Source organism: Heterocephalus glaber, unplaced genomic scaffold (genome assembly GCF_053883595.1).
Source record: "Heterocephalus glaber isolate CG9 unplaced genomic scaffold, H.glaber_assembly_v1.0 deba00001666, whole genome shotgun sequence".
NCBI classification, from domain to species: Eukaryota; Metazoa; Chordata; class Mammalia; order Rodentia; family Bathyergidae; genus Heterocephalus; species Heterocephalus glaber.
The window spans coordinates 21,862,113-21,876,706 of NW_028258406.1; the positions used below are offsets into that span (position 1 = coordinate 21,862,113).

Sequence of the window (14,594 nt, forward strand, 5' to 3'; positions counted from 1 at the left end):
AGTCATAGAGATATAAATGAACCCAGGGTGTTTGAAAATGATAGCAGTTCCCAGTGGCTGGAACTTAGAGGTTAGGATTCCAAAAGGACACAGTGCCAAAGGAGTGGGGTTTTACAAAGGAGTGGATTTTGTCAAGGGATATGTTTGGGTATCTATTTGGGGAAAATCACTCAGATGTTGGGTGAAGCTAGAAGAGGTATAAAACTTAGGAAGCCAATTGGGATGGATGATTATCACTTTACTGCCATTTTACCATTCTGGAGAATAAGTGCTTTTCTTATGCCTGAATTATACTGCCTGCTATTCTATGAGGAATGGACCTGATGATTCTCTGGAAAGCCATAGATTTCCATTAATGGCAAAAAGGAAAGGCAAATAGGCAAATGAGTCCAGCCATGTTACTTAAATCACCATCCTATATAACCAAGAATCCCTTTGACAATTTTCAAACCTTTGACCTAAAAATGTCACTGATTTACAAAATGTGCACAGGCTTTGTCCACTTAAGTTTACCTTGCGCTTTTTTCTGAATCCTCCTTTCTTCTGACTATTCAACACAGGCTTTGTCAGTGGGCAGTTTCTCTAGCAAGTATATGAAACCACCATGAGCAGAATGAGGAGAGGCAAAATATGTGTTTCTTTAAAGCAAAATTCTGATTCCTTATGTGACCCCATTGCCCAATTTTTTGAGACTAGTATTTATTAGTTCCTGGGTTAAAAAATTCATCACTGCTTCATTAGAGAATGGACAGTGCCACGCTGGTCATGTTTCTGCCAAGGACAGAAAGAGGACATGGCTTTACTCAAAGAGAGGTGAAGCTGAGGGAGAACTTCCTGACCCCAAACAAGACACTGCCAGGTTACTGGAAGAGGGGCAGGACCACCTTTACCAGCAAGTTAAGAAGAAAAGATTCTCCCCATATGCCAGAGAATGAGCCTCTTGACAGGCCCTTGAGAAAGACGCTTTGGCTCAGTGAGCCATATGAATTCCAATTTTCTAGTGGCTTGAACATAACCAGAACTCCCTGGCTGGTTGCCCTATGAAAATTAATTTATGTAGCACTATTCTGTTCCTTAGAGAAAGTTCCTTAAATAGCAATGAAGGGAACTTCTGGATTCCAGGGAGGCATCTAGGCTGCAATTCTTCACAGAGAAGAAAGGAAGCTGCTCCCATGGCCTCATGCTGCCTACTGTCCCTCAGAGAGTTCGGGAGGGGAGCCCCCAAGACCTGAAAGCCATGCAAGAAAAACAAAGCCTCTAGTCTCACCCTGAGAGGCCCCACTGAAGGAGAGTCTCTGAACACATCTGCCATGATTCATTCTCAGCCTCTAGTGTTCCTGAACAAGCAGACAAAAGAGGCAGGAAATAGAACCGCAGCATGGGAACAGTACATAAAGGAGTTCCATGCTTTGTACACACAAGTTGTCTTTAGGTCAGATAAGCCCCTACTTCTGGAAGCTAGCTGATTCTTCTACCACAGGGAAGAACCAGAGAACACTACGAGATCTGCTCCAGGCGGTTCCCGTGTACACATCGGCTCTAGGCAGAGATGGGATGGGGGAGGGAGGCCCTGCAACCTCCCTGCCTCCAGCTCCCACCCCGGGATGCCTGCATTTATTCACAAAACAGTGCCAACCCCAATTCCCCCTCACCCAGCAGGCACTCCATTTGTATGTGAGCACCCCTCAGTGAAAAAGACCAGGTGCCACCTCTCTTCAAAGCTACATATTAAAGTGTTGCTCTGGACTCCTGCCTTCATCATGAAGTAAAAATTAGACCGCATATAGGTATGTTTCTGTGAAGTAATTGCAGTCATTTAAATCTTTGTTAAACCATGAGGTATTTGTCTTTTGCCAGTTGTGCCTAATTTTAAACGGAACTTAACATTACCCTGTTCCCTGATAGTGAAAAGATTTAGATGCCTCCCAGCATTCCTTGCATGGGAACCTTGACCTTTTGCATATTTTGAAGTAGTGCCTACAAAGGCTACCTTTTTCATGCAGATTTAGACTGCCAACTCACAAGGGCAGGTCCTCCACTATGAAAAAATGACACTAGGGGACCCAGGGAAATTGGCCTCTGGAAAAAATAAAATAGATATTTAGTTAATAAATATGGCTTTCTTCCCTACCTCAGAGGCAGCCTCCACCTCAAAATGTGTTCTTCTCCCAACAGCTGAATCTCTCCTTTTCTCTCTTACTCAGCCAAGCTCAAATGATGGAGAAAATTAGTTTCTCTCCAACAGCCACCCCACTGTGACACCCCTCAGGCACACTTGTGCCTTCTGAGGCTACTGCTGATCCCATCACAAGGGGTGATTCTGCATTCATGCTCTTGGGCCAGGAGTGGGCAACACATGTGCTGAGAAGGATCTCCCTCATAAGAGTACAGAGCCCTGCAGAGAATTACAGAGCGTCTACCAGAGCAGGACAGGGCAGTCACAGGGACGGGATGGGAGTCCAAGGGACAGCAAGCCTTGGTGAGTAGGTCATACACCAGGAAGAGCCATCTCTGCCCAGAACATTCCTACCCCTTACTTAGCAAGGTTCCCATGCCCATGTAGTCTGGAGCTGCTCCTGAATGAAGTTGCATGGTGATAGTGCCCTATGACATATGAGCTTTAGAAGATCCACACCTTGCCAAGTTACCACCTGTACTAAAACAATTTTGCATCACATTCTTTAAGGACCCATAATTCAGACTCTCATAAATCATAAGGAATTTCATAGGCTAATGTGCATAGCCTTAAGGCAGGGGATCGAATGGCAAGACCTGTCTAGGACACAAACAGAATGCAGAGACTGAGGACTGCAGAGAAGATGCCAGCCATAGAATTCCTAGAAAATCCTCGATATCCAAATCCATGATTGAGAAGAATCTCATGTGAACTGCAAATGTAGTTCATTTGACCCAACGCATAAGAAATGAAAGATGACTTTGGTGTCTTCTAAATGGTCTCCTGCCTCCATCTAATCCATTCTCCTTCACTCAGCTGGGTGCTGTCATCTTGCTGTAAAGTCTTCAGGTTTTGAAGTGCAGTGTCTTATATTTGCTTGTGATTCAGAACCCACCATGACCTGACTCCTCGTACTTCTTCAGGCTCCCCTCTTGGTCTGGTTCATGGCCCAGCCTCTGTTCAGACTGGTTCAATGCTTGCACACCTAAAATAGCTTTTTGTCACTGTGACAAAATACCCGAGAAAAGCAACTAAATGGAGGAAAGGCTGGTTTGGGCTATCATTTCAGAATTTCAATCCATGGCTGGCTGGCTCGATTGTTCTGGGCCTATGGTATGCTAAAGCAGAGCTACTCACTTCAGGGAAGACAAAAGGGGGTGCAGGAACGAGACACAGTCCCTGGGGTCACACCTCCATGACCTGCTGTCTAGGCCCCACCTCCTAATATTCCATTGGGCTATGAATTAATGAATGGATTAATCCATTGCAGAATGTAGCACCCTCATGATCCTATCACTTCTCAAAATCCCAACAGCTGGGCTTTGGGGAACATTTTTTATCCAAACCATAAAAATGCCCTTTCAATACTGCACATACTGCCCTCCACCCCGTGCACACCTTGTCAGCTTCCAAGATTTTGTCCAGCATGATTTCCAAGGCAAGTGTTGCTTCCTCATACTGCCTCCTCCTCCATCAAATTGACCACCCTTCCTCTGTGCCCCAGCCTGCCCTAGACAGACTTGAATCATGGCTTTACTATATTTGAATGCTGTGTTGTCCATTCTTGGGACCTAAGATTATGTCTTCTAAAAATTAATTGTGTCTGGCCTTCTGGACCTTTTCTATATCAAAGAATACACAGAAAATGCTCATGGTGTTATATATATATATATATATATATATATATATATATATACACACACACACACACATATATATATCCACCAAATATATATATTGTGTATATATATATATATATATATATATATGTGACACAACATTGCTTGTGAAGGAGGTCAATATCTTGTCACATCTTTAATCACCCATGTGAAGCCTGAACACACCAGGTGAGAACCTGTTCATAAAAAACCCTCAGTTAGAGTTGGTTGAAAGAGTGAGTCAATTAGTTTGTCTCTAGGATTAAGAGATTTCTGGAATCAGGCAAATAAGGATCTTAGAAATCAATGAAAGGAATAATCACAGAGAACAAATAATTAAGACTGAATATGACACCAATAGAAGGATAAGTTAGTGGATTTCTGATCCAGGTGGTAAAGGCCCCCTTAACCAGCATGGCCCTAGACTTCATCCCAATTTGACCTTCCATCACTGCTCTTCAGGCACCTAGGCTGCAAACTGCTGCTGCCCCACAGGATCCTCACAGGCCTCTCTTCGCAGCACACAGCCTCTCACTGATGCCATCCTCTAGGAGCACACCTACTGTAGGCCCTCTGCACTGAGGACTCTACCCTGTGGGCAGGCACGATCTCCTCCTTAGTGCCATGCATGGAGCCTGTCATCACATTTTCTAGTCCTGGTCATTTTTGATCCTTTCAATGAAGTTTAAATTTCATGTGGTCAAGGCAGAATCTCATTGTACTTTCTCCTCCTTTACCCATAATAAATCTTCAATAAATATGTGGCCATGAGAAACCAGATTCCAGATTAACAAGGAGTGTTTGTTGTGAAAGCCAGTGTCTCAGCCTACTGTATATTTACTAGAAGGAAATATGCCTCCTAGTAAACCCTACTCAGAACCCTATTGTTATTTCAGATATTCATAAGTCACATGATCCTGTACTAAATAAAGCCTGATCCACTATCCTCAAACCAATTATTTAATTGAAATGGTTGGCCTGTAGTTTTGTCCTGTAGGAGAATTGAGAGAAGCAAAGCAAGTGGAAATATGCTTTGGAAGAGAAGTACTCAGTTTAGTGCACCAGAACCAGGTTCCTGGAAAGGGGTTTTGCTGACCAGGGGAGGCCTGGGGTGTACAATAGGCAGACAGGTGAGATGTCACAGGGTGAAACTGCTCACCCTACTGAGCACCCTGAGGATTTTTTAGTCAGTAATCCTTTTGCTATACCTAATTCCTGAAAGACAAGAGACCAGAAGCAGTAGTTCCTAGCATCAAGTAAATAAGTGCTAATTTCCTAAGAACCTCTCATTTGTGGAAGATTTCCTGCCTGAGCCATGGGTCACCCCCAGCATTGTGTCCTGAGGTTACACAGGTACTGGAATGCAGTCCCATGTTGGTGTGATCAGAAATTGCCTGTGCAAGGCCATCCTGATCCCTTGTGTCCTCCTCTCAATACTTTCAAACAGTGTTTACAGGGGGAGCTTGTTGCTGATGCTTTGGTTGGAGGGAAGCATAAACCCATACACATTCTGTTTGTGTTTCATGGTGATTCTTATTTCCATTAGCATGCTTGGCCAGGCCCTTATTCTTTTTGTTAATTTCTTGTATATTTTATTTTTGAGACAGGGTCTTGCTGTAGTTCAGGCTGGCCTTGAACTCACTGTGTAGCCCGGACTGGCCTCGAACTCGCAGTGATCCTCCTGTCTCAGCCTCCCGAGTGCTGGGATTATAGGTGTGCACCACCATGCCCAGCACTTGTATACTTTGAGCAGTATTATTTCCTGTCATGAAAAGAAGCTAGCTGCCAACGATGAGGTGGCTCCTCAGACAGACAGGTCTCCGTCTGGGCTCCTCCAACCTCTGCTACTGCTCTCTTTGCCCTCAAGTTTAAAGAGCCAAATTTCTGACACCACTTTAATTCTGGGACCTCGCTAGAAGTTTCCAGTGATGAACATTGTGTTTCATGCAGCATTTACCATTGAACCCCTGTCCTGACTAACAAGGTATGTTCTCTCCCCCTGCAGGCACAGAGGGTGCACAAAAGGTTTCCCAAGCCCAGCAGGGCACACCACTCCTCTGAGAAGCAGCCTTGTTCTATTCCTTCACTGAGTGCCACTGCACTGAGCCACACACTGGGCAGTGGCCAGCCAGCCCTGTGTGATGCCCTGTTCCTGGGCCCCAACCAACTGAACTTGCCTTCTGGACACCAAGAGGAATGTGCCAGACGAGCCAGAAGCACCCCAAGCCCTCCCTGGTCTTTCCCAAGAAGCAAGTCCTTATTTTGTTTGCCCACAGTGGGCCCCACCTCAGCCTCCTGCACTGAACCACAGTGGTCTTCAAACACAGGTCCCTTGGGGCAAAGGGCATACGAACATAGGCATGGCCCCCTCCTCTCCATGGATGACTTAGAGGGAGCTCAGGAGACAGATGTTGACACGGGCTTGCAGCTGTCCTCTTCAGACTTGTCTGTGGTCTCTGCATATTCTGCACCCAGTCAGTTCTGTGGCACAGGGGAGACGGCCCTCCCCTCTGAGGGATACATCAGCCACTGGTCAGCACATAAGGGTCCCAGAGCAGGACCACTGCCCACTGGCAGTGGGGGAACTGCAGAGGCTTCCTGGGCTTCTCTCCCTTTCCTAACCAAAGGGTCTTCCAGCTCCTTGGTGACAGCCATCTCTGCTCTTTCTCCTCTGGCCTCCAAGGCCCCCTCCCTCACAGAGTCATCCTCAGAGGTCCCTTGTGATGCTCCCAAAGCCACACAGACTGGTCAAGATGTGCCACCACCCCCAGCATTAGCTGATCCTAAGGATAATGACATGGAGGAGTTCTACATCTGAACATTTCTTGTTTTCTAAACACATTGAGATACACAGACTCAGGTCCCCCTACCCCTCTGCCCTCTGAACACGCTAGTGTTCTTAACTCTCAACTCCAGGGCTGTCTGGAACTTAATTATCTATTTCAGGGGGAACATTAGCACATTGGCCATGCTGCTGCTCTTAGCTGAGAGGTAGTATATTTCTAGGGACTCAGTGAAAACACTGACATTTATGCAAATAAATTCTCAACAAATTTAAGTCATAAAATATATTTTTGAATACTCAACTTGAGGCATGGTTTAGTCCCCTTATATAATTTAAATACTTCGTATAATTATTTGAAATGAAAAGAAAACCCAGTCAGCCAGAGCTGATTTGGCAATTTTTCATGCTGTGAAAGAAAAGCAGTCAATGCCAAAATGTGGGAAAGATACTAAATGACTTGCACGAGAGAGTAGTGCACAATAACAGAATTACTCCTTACCAGGTTCTACAGATGCTCTTATATTTACATTACCAGTGAATAGTGGCCCCAGGAATTGACAAGTCCTGCTTATAGTGGACAAGCCAGGTGCTAAGACAGCAGTCAGAATACGTCAGACTGCAGAGCACCTTACTTTGAATTCATCAACATCTGAAAATCTGGATTTATGCAAAAGTGGCTAATGTACTTTTTAAAGATTTACCATAACAGATTCCTGGTGCACATAAAATATGATGAGTTCTAAAACCTAAATTTGTATACACCTTTCAACAACACATTCCTGTAATGAATGAAGAGCTACAGAAGACACCTCCATTCTCTGGACTGATTTGGGTCACTGAGAAAGACTCATTCTTTAAAGTTACAGAATAATATTATCTTGGCATAATAGGTAGACAGACTTAAGATTCTTTAGCTTTAAAAAGCACAATTTAAGGGCTGCATATATCTCTGTATATAAATGATAGGAGTCACATTTTATAATGCTTTCTCCAGGAAACATGCACAGCCACACCCTGTGGTTTTCATTTCGAAATGATATGGAACATTTAACTGGCATTTTGATTGCACAAATGAACAAATGTCCTCCTTCCACAAAATGGGACACCACGCAAAATGCTCTCCTGAATGATCACTGGTGCACTGCTAGCCTGCCATGAATCACAGGAGCCTTAATTAAAGCTGGTGCTTTAGCCTGATCTTGACTTTCCCTGTCTGTTGTCTGCTTCTGTCACAGTGTGAATGGTATTGAAATTGCCTGGTAGGGGTATGTTTACAACTCCATCCTCAGCCATGTCAAGTGCTGGCATCAGGGGCAATGCCAAGCTGCCCCTGGATGCTGTTTGTCTTTGGGGAAGAACATGGATCTGCACTGTTCATTTCCCAGCATGGTGCTCCTTGTCTAAATTACTTATGGCCCAGTTTTCATTTGTCTGGTGGGGCCCACACCAGCTTGAACACAGCCCCAGAGTCCTTCCCACCTGGGCTTCCCAGGCAGCCTCAGGTCTGCCATCCTTGAAATGAGAGCCTTAGATCCTACATCCCACATCCTGGACTTCCCAAGACTTGGAATTGTAATATTGTGCTCCCATAGAAATAAATTTTAAAAAATATGGTCTTTTCTAATTCTGGACTTGAAATGAAACTTTTCCTGAAAAGGGCTATATAATATCTTAAATGTTGTCAGTCATGTTTTAAACTTTGTCAGTCTCTGTTGCACCTGCTCCCATTGTAGCATGAACAATAAAATGTAAAGCAATGGGCATGACTGAGCTGCAATAAAACTTTATTCACAAGAACGAGTGGGTGGGGACAGATTTGGCCCAAGGGAGGTAGATAGTGGGCCAAGCCTTGAGCTAGACTACTGCCTAAAGTTAACTCAAGAGTCCAGCTGCAGTCAACAAGTCTAAGTCTGCACCCACTGCTGTGTGTGTGGAACACCAAGAAAATGGACCACTCTAGTCAAGCCAATGAATATAGAACCACAGGGTTCAGAATGGTACAGGTCATCTTTCTGAAGAGCTGATTCTTAGCTACTAGCAGTCTGCTGCCTGCCTGGAAATGTGAGTCAGAGTCAGTAGCTGATGATGAAAAGCAGCATGCTCACATTAGAAGAGAGAAACAAATAACTTATTGATGATGACATAGCCTCCAGCAGAGAGGGGAGCAAGCACATAAGTAGCAAACATTAATGAGGCAGCCGGGTGCACATACCTGCAATCCCAGCACTTTGGGAGGATGAGGCAGGAGGATAACAAGTTCACATCCTGACTGGCAACTTAGTGAGACCTTGTTCCAAAAAATAAAAAGGGGTGGGGAGGTAGCTCAGTGCAAAGGCTCTGGGCTCAATCTCTAGTGCCACAAAAAAATGGAAAAAGCCAATTAGGCCAAAATGGGTGGACCACATGCCAAGTGATGGCTTCTGGTTACATCTTCACTGGCTACCCCCATTTTGGCATATTCACATGCCCCTCTAGAATTGCTTTAGAGCCTAGACTCGTGCTCTCCACCCTCATCCTCCTCAAAGTGAAGTCCACCAAGCTGAGTGACCCAAAAGAATGTCAAAGACACCATTTGGAAGAAGGGATGATAAATGCCCCCATAAAACTAGGAAAGAAGGAAAGAGAGCCCACTAGAGACCACAATGTAGGCATTCCTGTGCTGTAGTCTGGAGGTGGCAATGCTTCTATGGAGAAGGAGCCATGAGCACACATTTAGCAGTGTTTTGGCTTCCATCTCTGGCTGCACTACTAACATGTCCCTTATGCAAAAGGGTTCACCCAGTACTGATCCTGATTAGCCATGTGATAGATGCTGGGATACTATAGGTGCTCATTAAGTTTTTTCAATTCAAAAACTCTGAGGTCATCTCAAGATCTAAGTTATTCCTCTCCTGACTTGGTTCTATGATATTGGAAGTATCAATTATGTCACTTTAATGGAAACCAATCTCTTGGCCTTGCACCCTCAACCCCCATCATTGCCTAGAGGGCTGGGTTCGTAAGTGTTTTGGTCAAGTTCACACCTCTTCCCTTATCTGCCTCTTTTCTAAATTCCTGCTGAGGGTCCTATCTTGGCCTATACTAAGCACCACCTTTAAAGAGGTACACTTTAAAGAGTAGATAGAAACATCTGCCAGGTCACTTTGTCCCCACTGACTAGCAAACACTACAGGAGTCCTTTTGGGTCACCTCAATTGGTTAAAATGAGCAGAAGGACCATATCGGTAGGCTATGAGCCTTTTGTGACAGTGGGAGGGGTGACGTGGTAGAACAAATTGGGTTTTAGTACTGAGGATACTTGAGCCTAAAGGACAGGAGGATATCAAAGTGGAGCATTGGACCAGGTGTTTGCTATGGTTGTGAAGATTCTTCAGGGAGTATTTTCATCCCCAAGGAAATTAGGAGTAGTGCAGGCATCTTCCCATCCCCTCACTTTCTGTAAATGAACACATACTGCAAGCCATCAGCTAAGGGCACTTGAGTAGAGTCAGAGTTCCTGAAAAGAGTTTTGAGGACAAATAAGATCAAGTATAGAGGTCTGAGGGTGAAGTTCAGTAGCAGAACACTTGCCGAGCACATGTGAGACCCCAGCACAGGAAAGGAGTGGGGAGAGGGAGAAGGAGAAGGAGAGGGAGAGGGGGAGAGAACGGGAAAAAAGGCACTATGGTACCAACCACAGAGAATCCTCCCTCCCACACTCTGAGAATGGTATCATGACTAGTTCTGGCCAGTGAAGCCCAGGTCTCAATTCGAAGATAGCAATGTCTGACCAGTGACCTTCTCCTTCTTCACTCCAGGCCACGTTGCTGCATGGGCCTGGCCTGGGCATATATACCCTCCTCATCTGTCAGATTCTACTTCTCCTTAATCTTCTAGAAATACAATTGATCAGATACTGCAGAGATTTGAGAGAACACAGAGAAGTCAGCATGAAAAATGGATTACTAAAACAAATGAATTCAGGCGAGGTGAGGAACTGAAAGTAAAGATGATACGTAAGTGCATTCTTGCAATTTTTACCAAAGCTTTTTCTAATTTGGGGCATAAAGGTATAATGACAAAGTGGCTTTAAATGACATAATTTCTCTGAATAGATAGTGGAGGCAAACATGAATGACAGTGTTGACATACATGGGTTGTTTTAACACCCGGTTTGTAGTTCAGAGGCAATAATGATTGTCCAGTGATGTGGCAATATTAGGAACAATATACAGTACTCATTGCAGACAGAAGCGCTAGAACATTTGGCGCAGGTTAGAAAACTCCTCCCATGCTCTCTGACAGCCTCCTGGAACTCTCCATTTGGGATGAAACTGTCACCTCCAGGTGCCCATGATGGCCTAGAAAAATGAAGCTGCTCCATAGCCCTGTGATGGCCAGCTTCCAAAGGGAGCGATCCCGGCCCACTGGAAACATTTGTGACATTTATCTTATAAGGCCACCCCGACTCCTGTTGGGTCAGCTCTGCTGTCCCTACAGGTAAGCCCAGAGTATTTTGGACTGCGTGTGGAGTAGTCCAGGATATGGTGGGCTGCACAGAAACTCAGGGCACCGCCCCACTGAAAACAGCCATGGGGAGGCTTTGGTGCCACCTGGTGGCCATTGTATCCAGGAGGCTCCCTCACTGCCCTTTTCCACTAGGAAGGTTCAGTTTATTATTTGGTGTTCAATTTTCTGTCTTGTTGATATCTATTGATGTAACCTAAATTACATTGAAAAAAGACAAGGTAAATAGTAACAAAGTTCCAGCCAAGAAAAAGGAGTCTACAGAGATGTCAATATTTAGTAAAGCAAAACACAACTGCTCTCCTGGAACTGAATGTCCTCGAAGCCAGGGCAAAAAGGGAAAGGTGCATAGCTTTGTAGCTCTAATTTAAGACTAAAGAATCTAGTGTGCACTCTCATTTCACTGTCATTTAAGTTTCCTCAATGTGGTTCCTCATAGGAAATTAAGTTTTTTGAGAGCAGATTTTTCCTTAGGGATTTTCTCCATAGGGTCACTCTTTTGGTCCAATTTGGAGGCCTCCACGCTTAGGGGATGGAATTGACAACACCGGGGGGGGGGAGAGAGCGGCCCATGAGTGTTGGCTGTGCCTCCTCAGATGTCCTCCAGCCACACCGTGGACAGGGCCAGGAGGAGTGACCGCTGGCAGCATGCCTGGAGGACTGACTGTCTCCAGTGATCTTGAAGTCTTCTGTCTTTAAAATCTGAAAAGCAGAGGGCAAGTGACGAGGTTGGAGTCCTGATGAGAAAATGGAGGCTCCTGGCCACTCTGCTAGCCTTTGTATATGGGGATCCCCCTTAGCGGAGCCCGTTCTGCATGCCCATCCACAATCTGCAACCACAAAGCCAACTCCAGTTGCTCATCTCCCCAGTGAGAAGAGAGTGCAGGCATTGGGCAGATAAGTTATGACCTCTCACCCCACACTCCCCTGAGACACTTGAAAACTGATAGGATTTTCATTATCAGTGGAGGACTTCTACTCTTTTTAATTCATTTCTCTGAGTGTAAGTGCTTCTTGTCACTCATTAAACAAGTAGTTACTGTGTCCCAACTATACATCAGGCAGCCAGTTAGGTGCTGGAGACACAGGATTGGATGGGAGAGACATCATCTGGGCCATTGCGACTAACTTCCTACTACCATCATTGCTATTTACCATTTACCCATAGATTTTAGAACCCTCCTGACAGATAAAATAGAATTAACCTCTGCTACAGCCACAAAGAAGAGTCTCATTTTGGCACCAAAAGACTTGGCTCTTAATTCTTGTTCTCTTACTCACTATGTGAACCAAGGGCAAGATATCTCACTTCTCTGAGCCTCAGCTCATATATAATATATATGTGCGTGTGTGTTAAAACCCAGGCCCCAGCCCTCTCAGAAGTTGCTCTGCTTCCATCCCATAACTTCAAGACCACACAGGGCTGAGTCACTCTCGTCACACCACCCCTCTGCTATTTGCCCTATTTTCATTCATCTCTCACATGCTTGAATGATGCAAACCTGCTCCAACTTCCCAAATGCCCCCAATCCCCCAGATTGCTCTGCTCAGAAGCTAATCTTGCCCTCCGTGCAATAAGGCCAGAATATTCCATTTCCTCCCGAGCTCCTTTCTTATGCTATAAGGAAGATCCTTCCTTATGCTATGACATAGGTGCAAGAAGAGACTAATGAATAGAATGAATCTATTGCCAGGGCCTTTGCCCTTGACCATGGTCTGCAGACTGAAAAATCTGTAACCTGGAAGAACCAAGGGAACTGACTTAGGCAGCAGCAAACTCTTCATCCTATTCTACTCTAAGAGTTATATCCTACTTCCTGCAAAATGAACCTCTTGTGCCGAATACAAGCTAGCTTGCTCCATGCCAGGAGCCCCGGAATCTTCCTTGGCCATGAAGCTTTGTGACTGTCTGGGCCTGCACTCATCACAGGAGCTGGTTCTGCATGCCTGCAGGGACCTCCTGGCTTCTTTGGTCAGTTTTAGAGCTCAAGGCCCTCTCCCAGCTCCTTAGCAGTGCTTTTTCTATGCAGTGTTGCCTATGCCGGGAAAAGGGAGCTGTCTGTGCGCTCAGGTACCTGGCAGCAGTGTCAGGATTGTGACCCAACCACGGGTGACCATTCCAGGGAACTTGGCTGGTCATGTTCTGTTCTGGACCTTACTCAGCCTTTGCTTTCAGATTTGAGAAACACTGAACGTGTCCTTTCATTTTGCCCTGGTCTTCCTTTCTGTTCTGACCCTGTGTGCCCAATTTGCCAGTCCAATTGTCACATTTTCCTAAGGGCTAGACTTGACTTTTTAGCTGCCTGCTGCATAGCCATAATTTGATGTGTTCCTGTGTCCCCAAACCAACGCACACCAAAGTACAACACAATCACACACAAAAGGACGACCTCCCCCTTTCCCCTCCTTTTTGCAGTATTGGAGATCTAACCCACAGCCTTTGCACTAAGCTACATCCCAAGCCATTCTCTCTCTCTCTCTCCCCTCCCCTTTTCTGAGACAGTGTCTCACAAAGTTGCAGAAACCACCATAAAACTTGGGATCATCCTGCCTCAGCCTCCCAAGAAACTGTGATTTTTTTTAAAATTCGTTTTATTGGTACATTTTAGGTATACAGTACAATGACATTCATCATTGGAAATTTGCACCTTTACATAATCTCTCTTGGTTCTTATTTTTCCCCCATCCCCTGCCCGCCCTTCAACCCCTCCATCCCCCCCCCAATTCACAAAGACTTTGCTTCCATTTTTTCATTTTCTCATATTAATTCCACTCTCCGCTTTCCTTTGCCCCACCTGTCCTACTTCCCCTTCCCCTTTGCCCCTTTTCTTCCTATTGCGCATTACCTATTATACATTTAGTCCTTATTTACACTTTCAGTTTCTCACACCAGAGAAATTATTCGGTATTTACTCATGTGTGTCCTATTTATTTCACTTAAGAGTATCACCTCAATGTGCATGCACTTAGCTATAAATGTCTCTAATTTCTCATTTTTTTATGGCTGAGTGGTACTCCATTTTATTAAAAAAACACATTTTCTTTATCCAGTCTCTAGTTGATGGGCATTTGGGCTGTTTCCAAGTTGTAGCTATTACAAACTGTGCTGCTATGAACATGGGTGCACATATATCACTGTGGTATGATTCTTTTAATTCTTTGGGGAAGATCCCCAGCAGTGGAATAGTGGGGTCAAATGGGACTTCCAGTCCTAGTTCTTTGAGGTATCTCCATACTGATTTCCACAGTGGTTGCACCAGTCTACACGCCCACCAGCAGTGGAGCAGGGTTCCTCTTACCCCACAGCATGGCCAGCATTTGTTATTGGTTGATTTCATGATAGCAGCCATTCTTTCTGGAGTGAAGTGGAATCTCAGTGTTGTTTTCATTGGCATCTCTCGAATGACCGGTGATGTTCAACATTTTTTCATGTATTTATTTGCTATTTTGACTTCTTTGTCTGAGAAAT

The 14,594-nt window shown here is 44.9% G+C and overlaps 1 protein-coding gene across 1 annotated transcript in view; it reads left to right on the forward strand.

Moving 5' to 3' along the window:
• Positions 1-7,822, forward strand: part of Fam124a (family with sequence similarity 124 member A) — a 51,956-nt gene extending 44,134 nt beyond the window's left edge. Inside the window, exon 4 of the mRNA XM_004844139.3 lies at positions 5,840-7,822. Within this exon, the coding sequence (XP_004844196.2) occupies positions 5,840-6,652 (813 nt within the window). The 3' untranslated portion in view covers positions 6,653-7,822. The remainder of the gene's footprint in view (positions 1-5,839) is intronic.
• The last annotated feature ends 6,772 nt before the right edge of the window (positions 7,823-14,594 follow it).